Source organism: Mesocricetus auratus, unplaced genomic scaffold (assembly GCF_017639785.1).
Source record: "Mesocricetus auratus isolate SY011 unplaced genomic scaffold, BCM_Maur_2.0 Super-Scaffold_100011, whole genome shotgun sequence".
Classification (NCBI taxonomy): Eukaryota; Metazoa; Chordata; class Mammalia; order Rodentia; family Cricetidae; genus Mesocricetus; species Mesocricetus auratus.
Window position 1 is genome coordinate 34,165,796 of NW_024429195.1, and position 17,214 is coordinate 34,183,009.

General features: G+C 44.5%; 1 protein-coding gene and 1 long non-coding RNA gene across 2 annotated transcripts in view; one reads left to right on the forward strand and one right to left on the reverse strand.

Moving 5' to 3' along the window:
- Positions 1–4,922, reverse strand: part of Slc2a2 (solute carrier family 2 member 2) — a 29,819-nt gene extending 24,897 nt beyond the window's left edge. Inside the window, exon 1 of the mRNA XM_040754587.1 lies at positions 3,461–4,922. Coding sequence (XP_040610521.1) covers positions 3,461–3,475 — 15 coding nt within the window. The 5' untranslated portion in view covers positions 3,476–4,922. The remainder of the gene's footprint in view (positions 1–3,460) is intronic.
- Positions 4,923–5,339: 417 nt separating this feature from the next.
- LOC121143227 lies at positions 5,340–15,236 on the forward strand. Its single transcript, XR_005880418.1, has 3 exons — positions 5,340–5,824; positions 7,532–7,625; positions 14,945–15,236. It is a non-coding gene; the product is annotated as an uncharacterized LOC121143227 (long non-coding RNA).
- Positions 15,237–17,214: the final 1,978 nt, after the last annotated feature.

Below are 17,214 nucleotides of genomic sequence, written 5' to 3' on the forward strand. Positions count from 1 at the left end.
TGCCCAGTTGCTGCTTTATACAGATTATTTCATTTACTCCGGACATTAATTTTCCACTGGAGCTATAAAAAACTTCCTACCAACTCAGTGGCTTGAACCATACAACCCGATTTGTCTTACAGGTGTTCAGGTTAGAAGTCTAGTTTGCGTCTCTGCAGGTGATAATCAATATGTTAGCAGGCTATGTTCCCTTTGAGACTGTAGTGGAAAATTTGAGTTGATGGTAGGATTCACTTCCTCGTGGTGGTCGATCCTGAGGCTCCCTGCTGGCTGTAATGGGGGGCTTCTGTGTTGCAGAGGCTAGCATGCTCGTTGACTAAGGGTGCTCTTCCAGCATCTTTGCAGCAAGTCCTTGTCACATTGCATCTCTCAGATTCTGACGAGTTCTTCACTTTCAGGAATGCTCGATGCTACATTTAACACCTCTGGGTAAGCCAAGACTGTCTTTCTAAGGTCCTTAGCATATGCTATGCCTGTCAAATTATCTAGGTGGTGTGGCCATATATTTACTCTGAAAAAAATTTCTTCATGACAGGGAAATTTTATGAAATCTACTAAGCACTAAAAATCCCATCTGCCTTCATCCGCCCATTCTAATGGCAAAGAGATTGGCATGGGCAGTTAGAGAGAGCAAAGACAAGCAGTGAGCTCCTAAATAGGGTTTGCCTGTTCTCTCAAAGTCATCATTTCTCACCCCGGGAAATGAGGAAACGGAAGTAACTTGTTCAGAAGGCAAGTGAAGGAAAAATCTTCAAGTCCTTTCGCTAAACTCCTTCCTAGGACATGGGCTGCTAAGCCAGAAACACTTTTAAAGGTCAAGTTTTACTTGGAGTTTAATATATTTTGGTTGGAGAAATTAGTTCCCATGTGCAGTTAAAAATACACTGCAGATAAACATGGAAGAATAGAACAGGCTAGAAGCATGGGACCAGGGAGATGCTCAGCAGCTACAGGTGGTGCCGCCAAGCTTGTGCGTTAAACACCTGGGACCCACACGGTGGTAAGTGAGAACTGACTCCTGAAAGTTGCCTTCTGACCTCCACATGTGTGCTGTGACAGGAGCACATGTGTGCGTGCATGCATGAACACACACACACACACACACCAAATGTATAAAATTTTAAAACTCAATGCAGAAGTAGTTGAACCTTAACATGAAATAAACTGTGGTATGTTTTTTGTAGCTTGGATGTCTTATGTCGTCTATCAGCATGGTCAAGTAGTTGCTAAAGTCAGAAAACATAGAAAGGGGTCCTACATGACCTTTAGTATCCCTGTGCCTCAGTTTCTTTACCTTTGAAATGGTCATAAATAGTAGGTGATGGGTGGGATTATGAGACTGGTGTGCTGTGACTGAGCTCAGGAGGTGCCTTGGACAGGGTTAGTGTAAAAATGAACATAAGCAATGCGGTCTCCTTTAGGAGAGGGCACACACCAAATGCCTTTCTACCCATATCACTGTCATCTCAGGGGTTGCCCTTACGAAGCAACCATCTATCACCTTTTCACACATCGTTAATAGGACCCCAAACAGCGTGAGGAGCAGGCCGGTTGACCTCTCCTCCGTGGCCGAGGAAGCCATGCTCATGGAGGGCTAAGAGGGTTAAACGAACTATAACTAGTCTGTGGCAGATATCCTGGTATGGAACATTTAAACTTCCACTGCTAAATAAAAGAGCAGGTTTTCCAGCACCAACTGATGGACTAGGAAGGGGAAAATGTTTGATTTGCCTCCACATGCTTCCAAAACCAAGACAAAGATGATTTTACATCCAATATTGAAGACCAGATACTTCTCATGCCATAGAATTTTCAGACCCAAAGGAATTTAAAAAGTGACAGATGTTTGTCTGGTACCTCCCTTTATCAACGGAAGAAATGGAGGACTCCCAGACTGTGACCCTTGCCTGAATTTTCTGTGCATTGTGGGTATGTCCAGACTGACTCTGACTTTGCTGAACCACCGTCCCCTGGTCACCCCTTTAAATGGCAGTGGATTCACAAACCTGCAAAGCCCTGCCTATTATTCCAGTCTCCACACTTTCTGTGTTCTGCTATTAGGCAGTTCCTTGAGGAAAGTTCTTACAGTTTAGTCTCTAAAGCACTGGGGGAATTTACCAAAGCCTGAAGGTTGGCTCTGAGATTGTCCCTTTGACAACATCTTCTAGACATTAGGTATATGGATGACGCCTTGTCATATTTGCTGAGTCTGTACGCCATCCCATAGTTACTAGTTTAATACGTATCTGTGAATTGTCATTGTAGTTCGCCCTGTTGTAGCTTTATCCCAAGCTATAGCACCCACAGAATCATGATTCCAGGGTCATTCTTTAAATGTGCATTGTGCAAATACAGAGATGACATTTAAGCATTTTCCCTCAAAGCCTTTCTGATGTTGTCTTTACTTACTCTCAAATTCCGAGGAGATTACTTCACTTACAGAATACTAAAACAAAGTCCAGAGAGTCCATGTCAGACTCCAAGCATCCTCATTTTATCAAAGCATAGAGAACACAAAGGTCAGTTGACTTAATCAGCAGCACTCACAGCATTAGATTCATACACACGTCTTGCAAGGGTCCCACTCTTAACAGGACTACAGATTTATCAACTTCTATCATCATATGCAGGGGTTGAGGAGGAGCTTGTAAACACATAAGAATAACAGAACGACATATTCTTTTGAAGGTAAATTTGGGAAAGGTTCTATCTACAGAGACATTAAAGTCCCAGAGAAATGAAAACTCCGTGGCCTTCCCTTTGCTCATCAGTGATCACCCAACTAGCACTCACCACATTTATTTCTTAATGTGTCTTGTTTTGGCTGAGCCATTTAAAAATAGGCTGCAGATTATTTGTGTCACCTCATTCCTGGTGACTTCCACAGGTACTTAAGAACAAAGACATCCTCCCGTCTGATTGTGATATTGTCACACCCAGGAATACAACACTAAGTGTGCTAACAATCAGCAGAGAGTCAGCCCAAAGCCAGATTCTCCAGAGTATACTCCTTCAGGCCTCTTCCTCTTCTTCCTGTGGGCTGAGGTAACCTGCAACAGTGCCGTCAGCTCTTGATCCCTTAATCTAGAACAGTCTTTCCCCCTTGTCTTTTGTACATGGGCATTTTTGAACATTCCAGATCCTCTTGCAAGGTCAGATTCTGGCGAACTTGCCCTAGGCTTGGGTATGCTTGCATGCGTCTCCAGTGACAGGCTGCAGTGGTACTTGGGAACGTTATGAAGACTAATAAAAAACCAGCAAGTATCCCTAAAACTCTGACTACTGAATAAGAACTCTGGTTCACTCAGCAGCCAAATGGATTAGTAACTGACCGAGTAAAAAAGTAGCTTGGGTCTGTGGTAACTGCATACAGTGTCCCCAGCAGTTTTATAAACTCGCTGACTTGAACAGATTCCCAATCTCCTCAAAATCCAATTCAAAGGAGCCAAGCTTGCTTTACCTTGTCTTCTGACATTGTGGGGGGAGCTGTCCTCTTAATCCCAGGTCCTGTGCTGAAGGTGGCTGAGTAGCTGACCAGCCAGAGTCCTCCGCTCTGCCTGGTTATACATTGTAGGAGGAGGAGCAAGCAGAGGTGAACTCGCCGAAGTTAGACTATTGATGGGACTCCAGTCAATATGCCCTTTACCTCAGTGACCTGTGGCTTGAGTGCCTCTGTTCACGGGAAAGAAGATGACAGGAGGTCTCCTAGGAGTGAGTGATAAACCAGAGGCAGGCACATGTAAAGGTCTGATAAGTGAAAAAGTAGCAACCCATGGGGTGAAGCTGAGGGAGGCCGTGCCGTGGGGAAGGTAACGACAGGAGCCTGGAGGGGCAATGCAGTTGCTCTTCGGAGAACTAGTTCTGTGGGGCCTGTGCTGTAGAGATGGGCTGTGTGGCTAGAGACTCTGCAGACATCAGTTACCCCAATGGCGTTTGGAGAGGTGCGTGCTAGGGCTTGAATCACAGTATCTTATTCAGGGTGACCTGAAGCAAGGGAGTCTTAGGTTTGTATTGTTGCTTGTTTTTTTTTTTTTACCTGATCGAAAAAAGACATAAAAGCACACACACACTTTGTTTTGTTCAGGGGGTTAGGTGAGATAACATGGTACGTGTTTGGCACAAAGCAAGTTCTCGATACACGGTGGTAACACACTTCCTATTGTCATTATTAGTTCAGTGTGTTTCAAGATTTGTTTGCAGAGCCAGGTGTGGCACACATCTGTAATGTCAGCATTGCCACAAGAGGACTGTGAGCTGGAGGCCCACTGGATCACATAGAGTTGCTGGCTAGCCTTGGCTACGTGCAGAATCCTGATTAGGGAAGGGCGTGCACTTGGAGCGATAGCCTTGGGTTCTCAATGAACTCTGTTTACAAGTTAGTTCAGCTTTCATTGCGACTGGCGGCTTTGGTTACTGGGTTCCTCAGAGGAGTCAGTTCACAGCAGAAGAAATGGAAGAAGCAACGGCAAAGGACACCAAGATGGGGAGGAAATTGGATTCAATTTGCTTGCATTAAAAAAAATTGCCTGCCATTTTCCCCACCTCTCCTCAGTTCTCGTTTCCACACACTCCCTATCTGTGTGTGTGCGCATGCACATGTGTGGTGTGTATATGTGTGTGTGTGCACGCGCACATGTGTGGTGTGTACTTCTCTGTGCAGAGACCAGGGACTGATGGTGAGTGTCTTCCTCTATTACTCTATCTCTTGTTTGAGACAGGACCTCAGAGGACCTGAAAGCTCCCCGTCTGGGCAAGGCTGACTTGACTGGTCAGTGAGCCCCTGGCATTCACCCAGATCCACTCCAGTGCGGTTTGCAGGCACTGCTCCACCATGCCTAGGTTTTTAATGTGCACTGGGGACTTGAACCCAGGCCCTCTTGCTTTCACAAATGCTCTTACCCACTTCAGGCCCTCATTTCTGTGAAAACACGTGAAGCACCTGGTTTTTGGAAGCAAATAATTCAATTCAAAGCCCAAACTTCAGTCCACCTCAGCACGGCTGTATCCTCTAACACATCACAGCCACCTCTTGCCGGGACTTTACACCGGAGAGGGAACACACCTGCAGTATCTCAGAAGGCAGGCTCCCGAGTGCTGGTAGCTCCCCAGTAATCTTCACAGTGCTCCTTTCATCTTCATGGTGAGTCGATTGCTGCTCAGTGCTTTCCAGGACTTGACTGGTTTAATCATCGCAGAGTGCTCCAGGTGGTGGCGCTCTTCCTCTTCTCCGGCACCCGGCCTTACAGCGCCCCTTGATGTGCATGGCGGGGGGAGGGAGAGGGGATCGGGGTGTCCTGTCCTCAGCACCATGGATGAGCCAGCGGAGAGATGACTTGACAGCAGTTTTCCACTGTCTTGGATCTGCACAAAACACGCCTGCGCTGCTGTCGGGAAGGAGAGCTGCCCTGGGTTGCTTTGCTACCTTCGTCTTTTAAAGTCTGCTTTGAAGTAACGGCGTTTGTCGTCTTTGCAGCTGTGACTGGGAGTCCACGATTACTGTGCTTCTCAGCCCGGTGCCCAGGAACGCTGCTCCTCCCCCATTGGAGACGAGACTCATTCAGCATCTGGATGTGGGCTAAAACTACCTGCAGGCTGAGGATGGAAGGAGCGTATTGCGCAGGTTGATTTTGGCTGGCGAACTCAGACCACACACTGGCCTTATGGAGCGCCGCTGACTTAGCTTCAGGGCGCTCTGAGGAGCTGTGGGCTTCTGTGGATAAAGTCTGGAAAGGAAAGCTGATTGCACTTTGCCCTGGCATGGCGTCTACTCACCGAGTGCCCATAATCATTCAGAGATTCCTGCTTCACTGCAAAAGCAGCCTTGGTTAGTTTCCGTTTGTCTCAGTGCCCCCATGCAGAGGTTTCAGGCAGGCACAACCAGTACTGGGTACTAGGGATTCTTTTCAGGTCCTATATTTGCAGAGCAAATGCTCTTACCCACTAGGCTGTTTCCCCAGACCTGGCTTTATACTTTTAAACCTTTCGGGTCACATTCTGATTACATCACTAATTAAGAGAGGAAATGCCAAGAATTGCAAATGATGACCTCACGTCTCCCTTTCCGCAGTGAGAGGGGGCAGTTTTTTGCTTTTGTTTTCTCTGTAAATGAAAAGAGAAGGCTCTGACAGAGTCAGGTGCAGGTAAGGGCAAGAGCATGCCTGCAAACTTGGCCAAGCCAAGAGGGCAAGGTCTCATGGGAAGAACTCAGTCCTGAAGGTCAGGGTCCCCTGCCTGGCCTCCCTTGTCCTCCTGCCCTACTGCACTTTCTTGATGTGATGTGGAAGATTGATTTTATAAGTTAAGTTACATCATGAACCTGCTTACAAGCCCATAGAAGTCTAGCATCCCTTGCCAGCAGGGAACTCTTCCTCCTACTTGATTCTGAGGCTGTCTTTCCTACTCAGGACTCAGCCATCTGCCTCAGATTTGTCTGTCAAAGCACTGGGGTGACAGACAGCAGACATGGCATTCAGGACCTTGTAGCCTGTAGGAGTGGTCTAGAATTCAGGTGAATGGCAGAATTCAGAGAACAGGCATGGGGGTCCTATGAGACACTGTTTGTTTTAAAATCACTTCTGATGGCTGGGCATGGAGCTCAGTGGATAGAGTGCTTGCCTGGTGTGATCCCCAGTACCTCAGTAACTCTCACTGTGGTGACACATGCTTGCATCCCTGTGGTAGGAAGCAGAAGCAGGAGGATCAGGAGTTCAAAGTCATCCTCAGCTACTTAGGGAGTTCCAGGCCACTTAGGGTATATTCACGTACCCTGTCTCAAAAAACAAATAACAACCCCCAAATAAAACATAAGGATAATCCCTGCTGTTGTGTGAAGGGTGGATTGGATGGGAACATCAAAAAAAAAAAAAAAGGGAGAGTCAAATTACAAGAGCATTGTGACCATGCATGCTTGCTTCTGGAGACCAGAACTAACTGCAGGGGAGAAACAAAAGGAGCAAACTCAAGGTACGCTTTGGTGTACAAAGAAAATATAACTGCTTTTAAGAGAAGGGATAGGAGATGACATGTCACTTTCTTACTTGCTAGCCTGGGGTAACAGGCACCGTTTGCAGTTGCCTTCTTGCTAAGCTGGGGTAATGGGAACCATTTACAATGAGAGACTCTAGAGATTTAGACATCTGAGCAGGGATCCAGAGCTCCCTCCTGGACCCCATAAAATGAAGCAGATGCACTTTGCTCCTCTTTGCAAAGATTAAACTTTTTGAGGCATTCACCGGTCTCAGGCAGTTCTAAGAGAGAGCAGGGAGAGCCCATGTGCCCTTTGCCCGTGTTCCCCTTATAACATTATGTAAGACCATGGCTGTAGACCACAACCAGGTTATTAATCTGAGTGGCCAAGGTACAGTTTGCCCCTGGTAATACAAGGATCCTGGGCTGTCTTCTGTAGCTGTGCCCACTTTCCTCTTACACTTTCCGACTTTGAAATCCGGGCAATCGCTCCATTCTCCAGCTATATGATTCTACCATTCTGAGTGTGATTTAAAACCTAAGAGGACATTCTGCTTTATTCAAGGTCTACCAGTGGAAAGGCAAACCTCATCTAAAGACACCTTCACAGATGCATCCCTGAAAATGTTTGCTTGAAAATCTGGATGCTTATGATCTAGGTAAGTTGTCATATAAAATATAAAATTGGTCATTATCATGCTGTGTTTCCCTTTTCCGCTCAGCGGAATTCCCCCAAGAGCTACCCCACGTCTGTGTCAGTAGTTTTCATTACTGTATAGTACAACATGGTATAGATGTCCTGCTATTGACATGTCTTTGATGTATATAGTAAATGTTTCCAAATTTGACAGTTAAGAATAAATCTACTATCTACTTCATTTTTTTCTTTTTTTAAAATTTAAATGAGAAACAAACTTGCTTCATATGTCAGTCCCAACTCCCTCTCCCTCCCTTCCTCCCCCACCTTCCCAACCCCCTAACCCTCCATCCCCCATCTACTCCCCAGGGAGGGCGAGGCCTTCCATGGGAGATCTTCAAAGTCTGTCATATCATCCCAGGCAGGGCCTAGGCCCGCCCCCATATGTCCAAGCTGAGAGAGCATCCCTTCATGTGGAATGGGCTCCAAAGTTCATTTGTAAGCCAAGGATAAATACTGATCTCCTATCCGAAGCTCTATAGATTGCTGAGGCCTCCTCACTGACACCCATGTTCAGGGGGTCTGGATCACTCCCATGTTGGCCTCTCAGTCATCATCAGTCTGGGGTCCATGAGCTCCCCCTTGTTCAGATCAGCTGCCTCTGTGGGTTTCACCAGTCCAGTCTTGACCACTTTGCTCAAACATCCTGCCTCTCTGCAGCTGGGTTCCAGGAGTTCAGTTTAATGTTTAGCTGTGGGTGTCTGCCTCTGCTTCCGTCAGCCACTGGATAAGGCTCTAGGACGGCATATAAGGTAGTCATCAATTTCCTTATTGGGGGAGGGCATTTAAGGCAGCCTCTACACTATTGCTGACCTGAGGAAGTGGGAGCTCACAAACTCAGACTGACAGTTGGGGAACCTGCATAAGACTGAACTAGGCCCCTTGAATGTGGTTGAGGGTTGGGAGGCTTGGACAGTTTATAAGGCTGCTGGCAGTGGAACCAGTATTTATCCCTAGAGCATGAACTGGCTTTTTGGAGCCCACTCCCTATGGAAGGACACTCTCAGCCTAGATACGCAAGGGCCTTGGTCCTGCCCCAAATGATGTGATAGACTTTGATGATTCCCCATGGGAGGCCCCACCCTCTCTGAGGAGTGGATGGGAAGTGGGATGGGGAGGTTATGGGGGCAATGGGGGGATGGGAGGAAGAGGAAACTGGGATTGGTATACTTATATTAAATTATAATAAAAAGAAATACTTTTGCATGAATATTCATCTTTTTCTTTTCTCTAGAAAAATGCTGTTGCTGAATTATATGCTGGTTATATATTTAGTTGTTTTTTGTTTTCTTCTCTTTTTCTTTCTGTTTTTAGAAATTTTGGGACCATGTCCCAGCAAAAAAATGAACAAGGGTCCTTATTTTCTCATACAATCTCAATAAAATTTGATATTGATTTTAAATTTCAGCCTTTCTGAAGTATGTAGAATAATGCCTCATTTTGCTTTTAATTATAATTTTTAATTTTATTATTATTTTGCCTGCATGTATTTCTGTGTACCTAGTGCATGACTGTGCTCTTGAAGGCAGGAGAGAGGGTGTTAGTCCTGTGGAACTGGAGTTACCTGTGGACAGTAGTGAGCCACCATGTGGAGTCTAGGCATTAAATCTGGGCCTTCTGCAAGAGGAGCCAGTGCTCTTCAGCACTGCCATTTCTCCAGTCCCTTGATAAGAATTTTCTAAGACCAGCAGTATCTTTTTCTTTACTGACATCTGTATGTCTTCTTTGGTCAGCTTCTGTTTATAACAACTACATGTATTTGTTTTCCTATGGTGTGTTATGTACCTTTCTCCTCCCAGTCATCTCCCTTGGCCCACTTTGTTCATTTTCTATTGGATTTTAGCTGTTGTTGTTTATGTTTCTTTTGAGCTCAGACAGTTTGTTACCACATCTTAGATACTAGACTTTTACTGAACATATACATGGCAAAGTTTTCTGCTACTCTTTAGCTTTGATACTCTTAATGGGAGTTTTCCAAGCAAAATGTTTTAATTTTGATGAAATCTAATTTACTAACATTTTTATTTATGACACGGCATCTGAGATCTTTTTTACGTAGCCCTTGTTTTCATCTCGTTTCCCCCCCATAATCTCCATGTCCCCAAAATGTTTTGGTTTCACATTTATTTTTATATCTGCAACTTACTTTGAGTGTTTTGTTTTTTAAAATAAAATGTGAGACCCTGGCTGAGGTTCCTTGTCCCTGTGGTGTCCATTGACTCAATACCGCCACCTTCTCCACTGAACCGATTCTGTAGTTTTAAACTTAGGTGTGCCTTCCTATTTTTTTGCTTGTTTGTTGTGGGGTGGTGGTACGCACTTTGACATACCTGTGTACGGCAGAGGACAACCCGGAAGAGTCTGTTCTCTCCTTCGCCCACCTTAGTCCTGAGGACTCAGGCCGGATGGAGAAGCACCTTTGTGTCTTAATCCATCTTGTTTTGAAAGTTTTATTTATTTATTTACTGTACTGGGATCAAATCCAAGGTCTTCTACAAGTGAGTCGGATGTCTGTCTGTGGGTTTATTGGTAAATTCTTTTGTTCTGTAACATTGGTTTGTGTCCATCCCTTCTAGGTCTCAATTATGCTCTCTCTCTCTCTCTCTCTCTCTCTCTCTCTCTCTCTCTCTCTCTCTCTCTCTCTCTCGTATGTATAAACAAATCTTGAAATTGGAGGCTTATTTCTTCTACTCTGTTTTTCTTTCTGAAAATGTTTATTTAGTGTTGTTGCTTTTCTGCCAAACCTTTAGAATAAACTTGTCTATATCTGTCCTAGGATTTTGATGGGAATTTATGAAGCCTGTGTAGTAACTTGGAATGCATTGACATCTTTGCTATATTGAGTCTTCCAACCCATAAGCACACTTTATATAATTGGTTCTGATTTCTCTGATTAGTGTTTTTCATTTTTGGCAGACCAAGCCTTGTCTACATTCTGTTAGATTTACAAGCGGCTATATTTTCCTCGGTAACAGTAGGTGGCGCTTTGTTAACAGCAGCAAGAGTGGATGCTTGCCACAGCTGCTGGCAGATGCTGTGACAACTCGAGGTCTTTCCAGAGGATTGTACTGGGTGAAGCTGGGTCTCTTGACTCGCGGCAGACAGGAACTTCACAAACGTCACTATGAAGCCACGTTGGAGTTTATTATGAGATTTTACACAGCTTTAAGACTGGGCATTAATAGGGTAGGGAAGGGGAATACACTGTAGGCGTGGGCACACTTCTCTTGAATGCTGTGTGAGTGTCTAACAATTGCTGTGCTATAATTTGGGTGGCTTCTCAGGTTGGATCTGAAAGGATTGCTATGAAGTTCGTTTTTCAGTAACTGAGATCACAGGGTGTTTCCTGGAGGGCGTTGGATAGGATTACAATCTGATAAAGTTGAATTATGGAGCACAGAGTTGCCCAAGAGGATTAAGACAAGTCTTTTGCTGAAAATGAAGTTAGCTTATCATCTCGATTGTGGCATTCCTAGTGCAAGTTTACATCTGGAAAAGGAAAAAAAAGAGCCACACTCAAAGGTCATATATGCTTAGGCTTGAAGCATGACTCACTGCTATTTTACTATTCTTACTTTAGAATATTCTATTTAGAATGGATATTGTCTGTATGTAGGCAGCCTCACAGCACATGCTAACTGTGCAGACATTCTTGACTCAGATGGTCTTCAACCAGATTTGAAGGTGGAGAAGCCCTCCCCCCCTCTCTGAAGGTGGAGAAGCCCTCCTTTCTCCTGCTGCGTTTGTTTGCCGTCTCTATCCTGCTTTCATTGTGTTTTACGTTTTGGTGCATTTGTTAGAGCTTATGAAATAATGGATAGTGTCATTGAGGCTTCAGTTCAGTTGCTCTGTCTGTTGAGATAGGGATGTCGAAGTCAATAGTTACACCTGTGGATTTCCTCCTCATTGCCAGATGAAGAGTGACACCCAAGTTATCGATTCTGCTCCTATTGACACCATGATAGGGAGGTTTCTCATGAAATCTGGGTAAGCATGGGGTTTCCAGCTCCTGGCATGGTGTTTAGGGTACCATGGCAGAGATAGCCATTATTAATGATGGACAAATGGTGAATTCTTAGCTCTCCACCACACATCCTCTGACAGCTCCACCAGGAGGGGTGGGGATTGTGCCTTGTTCCTGCTGGTAACAGTGGAAGCCTGGCTTCCCATCTGTTTTTGATAACACTGCTGGCTGGAGCCTTGTTGCATTGCCACTGAACACCCTGACATCCCGTTGGCTTATTCTTGAGCCATCCTGGCAGAAATTTCATGTCTCTGTTTTTTTTTTGTTATCATTGGTTTTGAGAATTTCATATACGCATATGTGTTTTAATCAAATCTCATTCCTTCCCCACTAATTCCTCCCCTAACCCCACAGGAGCCACTTTCCCTCCCAACTTCATACACTTTTAAAAAATATTTATTTTATTTTTATGTGTGTAAGTGTTTTGAATGTGTGCACATATATGTACCCCTTTGGCTCACGTCATTAACATGCCAAATTAAACTTAAACAACTCCTCCTCATGTGGGCTTTCCCCCTTTACCTTTATAAACCACCTATGTGCCAAGTCTGTCTTCTCTCTATGCAGAGGCAGTCCTTTGTCCCCAACCCCTGGGCGAATACCCCTGTCCCCTTTCTTTTGATCTCTTTCCTTCTCCCTCATTCTCTATCTTCTTTACCAAGGCATCCTAGCTCATTCTATCTAACACAGACCCTCCCTTTTTCTCTTCTTAAAAGTTACATCTGCAAGGTCATTTGCTGCTGTTTTTCTGCCTACGTCAGAAAGTAGCCACCTTAACTTTTCTTCCAGATAAATGATCTCTGTGAAAACCTATTTGGGTGTGGTTTGTGCCTAATCCAGGGTCCGGGAGGGAGCCCCCATTATGCCCAGGGTGGGGGTCCCCTTCAGTAAGTGTTGATTGCATGAAGAACTAGATGGAGAAGGCTGAAAGGGCAATAAAAGAATAAAGTTTGGGTCTCCAGCAAAGCCTGATCAGGCTGGCATTGATTCTCTTTGGAGGATGCTCTGGGACCTAAATTGACTTCTTGGACTTCCTCTGGAAATGAGCCATAGTGGGGAAGCAGGGAGTGAATTTGTGATCTAGGTACATCCCAAATAGCATCCTGTGTTACACAAGATGGAAAACCAATAAGTAGGCCACTGCCTTTATTTTTTTTTAATTCTCCTCATTCTCCTTCTCCTCTTTCTTCTGTCTTTTGAGACAAAGTCTCATGTATCCCAGGATGAACTCTGGTCCTCCTGGTTCCATGTCCTGAGTGCTGGGGTTATAGAGTTATGCCACCACACGTGGCTTCTTTTTCTTCTTTTATTGCCTAGAGCAGCTTTTTTGTGGCTAAATTAATGAAGAATTAGTGAATTTGCTGGATAACTAAAGTGATAACCTGGAGAGACTCACAAAAATGATGAACCACACATACATCAATCTTACAGACCACTCTCTTTTACAACAATCTAATGATTTTAATGAAGATAATTGTACTTTAATAAAAATTAAACACTTTAGAATGCTTTGAAGGCTGAAATGAGAGAATATATGTGACACAGACAAGAATTAAATAGATATGAAGGAGGAGAAGGTGGGCTATCCAGGAGTTATAATAACCAATAAAACAAAATTAGACTCAGAACCACAACAAAACAACAGAAAAACCCAGATATGTGAAGAAGTGATGATTATAACAAGAGAAGAATAAAAAAGATTGAACTCCTTCCTCCAAAACAGTCTAGACTTTCATCTATAAAGCATTTTCTTAATATTATGGTTTGTAAGGATAAAATGTATATGTGACTATATGCATAAATGTATTTTCATGTGTAAATGGGAGGCACAACATTATCATGATCTGGAAAATTACACAGAGTAAAACAAAACAACATTACTAAATCATATAATGAATGTTCCATGTGGAAGGAACCTATTACAGTGGAAACAAGAATGTTTCTTTTATTTATCATGTTTTTAAAACCGTTCCATTTAAAACTAAATCACCAATTTTAACACCGGCTGGAGATTTGCATTTCTTCTAATGACATTTATGGCTAGGGCTTGGACTGTTCATATAGTCCATCATGATGTGGCGGTTGATCTTGATTTTCAGCTTATGTTGATAAAGTGAAACTTTAGGGACAAACCTACCTGGGACAATGAGAGAGTGAAGAGAGGAGAGATAATACAGAAAGCGAGGGCCTGGTGGGTTGGGTTCTTTCTGATGAAGGGCTCCAACTGCAACAGCAACCATTTACTTATACCTTTGAATGTAGGGTGTGGGCTATTATGTACAGCTGAACAAGGAGGAAGGCTTATGGTACACAGCTGGGCAAGGGGCCTGCTTAGCTCATCTCAGTAGGAGGTCTCTGTAGAGTTGCAGTCTCAGGCTGTAAACACCCTGGAGGAGGGAGCAGTGGTTGACAGTTTCTGTACCTGCTGGTCAGTCATTGGAAAATACGCACACTTGGACCAGAGTAAGGCTTTGCCATCCTTCTGGGTCATATTCATGGGAAGGCTTTGTCACTTTCATGGGTATGAGGTGTGGGGGTCCCTTGCATGGTTATGCCCATGTCAAACAATATACATTTATTCAGGACTTCATCCACGGAAACCCAGGGGACTCTAAAGAACAGGTCATGGTGGGTTTGAGGGTCTTTTTCAAAGAGGAATATCTATGGACAAAGTCTCGAGTTAATTGACACTGTCCTACAGACTGGATACCCAAATGGAACAAAAGAAAAAGGAGGAAGTAGCTCATGGTTGTTATGGTGTGAGCTGCTCTATCAAGCCCCCTTTCCAATAATAGACCAAAACTGTTGTAATTATGAGAAAAAAGTGAGTATTGTCTCCCTTAAGTTACTTTGCTCAAATACTTTGTCACTGTCATGAAGTCTGTCATGTACACAGAGGCCTGGATTGGTCCTTTGTCTGCAGGGGCTGGGTCCTTGAGCAAGGACAGGGTCCTTGAGCATGGACAAGTCTTGCTTCACTTCTTTGGATATCATTTGTAAGACAACACAGGTGAGCTCTCATTATCTTCTCATATGAGATGGGAACAGCCTCAGGTCATGGGCTTGCTGTAGAGTGAAATCAGCTAGTCTGAATGTGGTGCTCAGAGCAAAACCAAGCACACAGTGATCTGTCACTGGTGTTTGCTCTCAGTTTCTATGACTCTTCTCACAGAACACCCTCTCCGACAGCTGACATGGACTCCTGAGGACTTCTAAGATGACTGGTTGCATGAACTGCTCTTTCCTTTCATCCACAGTTTGTGAAATTTGGTCATCATGGAACTTTTAATTGGAAGAGCAAGGAGTCAGTTACTAAATGGGTGTCCCCTGGATTTGTACTGTCCAGAGCTCTGAGGTTTGACAATCTGTGGCAAATTGATTTGACAGATGTGTATCGATGGCAGTTTCTCAGTGAGTACTGTGCTAAATTAATTAATCACTGGGCAATTTAATCTAATTGAATGCTCCTGCTGCACACAGAAAAGTTCTCTTTATAATTCTTGAATTGTCGCTGTTTAAATTAAGTCAATTAAAATGCTCTGTTCCTAACCACTTTTTCCAATTGAACGTACCTAGATGAACACAATACTCTGCAGGGCAGCATTTCTGTTATGAGTTTGTGTATCTTTAATGCCCTTAGGTTAATCATTTTCAGTCACTGTTTGGACTATTTTCTGCCATTGCCTTGAAAAGTATTTGCAGTTCATTTGCAGGTTGCTGAGGGAAGCTGATGAGGTGGACATAAAAATGGGGGTGAAGATCACAAGGTCCTTGCTGAGGGTGAGCAAACAACATTGCTCAGTGTTGTTGACCAACAGGTCACCAGTGAAAGGAGCAGTGTCAGGGCCAGTGGAGTCTCCTGTCAGCTGTTTATGAGACAGGAGTTCCAGGAATGTAGGGAAACAAGCAGATGGTGCGATGCTGGGTGGAAAAGTTGTTGACCCAAGGGCTCCTTTGTCTCCTGGATCTCTGAGAAATGACCAGCTTCATTAGCTCTGCCCTCCCCCAGAAAGCCCTAAGTGTATGTGCAAACAGAGTGCCTGCTCTTCAGATAGCCTGAGAGTCAGGGCACAGTTAGCACAACAAGCCCAAATAACCTATGCCCTTCCTTCCCAGTTTGGAGTCACCTCTTGCCTTGGAGCAGTGCAAGTGGGTTTTGATCAAACACTATAAGGGGCTTGGGGTAGGGAGGCAGCCTTTTGGGAGGGGGGCGCTCATCAGAGATCCAAGCAAGGCTTGAATCAGAATCCAAGGTCACTGCGCTGTTCATGTAGTCAGAGGTCTTTGGAGCGGACTATGAGCTCCCCTGGAAGTTCGGGGCTGCAGCAGAGTGCAATCATGGCAGGTATAAGCCATCTTCTCTTCAACATGTGTGCAGCCTAGCCTGGAATTGCACTCCGGCTTCCCCCTCGCTTTTCTGTCTTATAAACTCCTTAGGAAGCGCTTTCTATGGTGAAAACCAAGTGCATGCTGCTTTGTCTGAGCCCATCTGCAAGGGCCCACCCAGCACAACAAGGCCATTGCCTGTTCCTTGTCACTGACGGGAACAAATGGCTCAATGTTTTGCCAAGTAGTGAGCGGGCTATGTAGGAAGAGTTGGGTAAAGTGGAGGGAGTACAGGCCCGGGTGACCTGGTACCACGCCTACATTCTTCTCCTGTTACAGCCTCTGGGCCACTTGAGCCACTTGGTCCATCAGGTAGCGGAAACTGGCAGGTTAGACACTAACTTCCCAGGAGATCTTTCATCTTTATGCTCTGAGGATATGCGAAGATAAGGGGTGGGTCTCTTCCTGACACTTCACTCTAAAAAGCAAAGAGAGTTTCAAGGGTTCCACTAGGGTTGGGGATGTGAGTATCTCTTGCAGCTGATAGCTCTGGCAAGCACAGTTTCCTGCGCTTATCACAGACTCACACACTGGCTTTACGGATTCTTGCCCAATGAGAGCCTGCAAGCATTTTAGTCCTTTGGCTTGCTGAGCAGGGTCAGCTCCACCAAGGGACAACTGCTCCAGATGCTGAGCTCCCAAAGACTGATATTTAAGAGAAGAAAACCGTGTCTCAGTAGCAGATATTCAGGACAAGATTTTGCCTGCTGTCACTATGAACTCTCACAAAGATTGCACCTGCCACGCCACTGGGAATACTGGAGGAAGAAACAGATGGAGGGAGAAACTGGATTGCTCTGAGAGCTGCTGTGTTGGCAAGGTGAAACCGAGTATGGAGATTGGGCTTTTCTTTTTTCTTTTTCTTTTATTTCTTTTTTTCTGGTAAAGTGTCTTTCATTGGAGTAGAGTTATGTTAAAAAAACAAACTTAAAGCTTGAAAGGTGAAGTAGGCTCATATGTAATGTAGTAGGAATATAAACTCAAAGGCACCAAATGGAATATGTACCAAACAACAGATAGTCAACAAAGATATTCAGTTTTGTTTGTTTGTTTTGTTTTGTTTTTTGAGACAGGGTTTCTCTGGATAGCTTTGGAGCCTATCCTGGAACTCTCTCTGTAGACCAGGCTGACCTTGAACTCA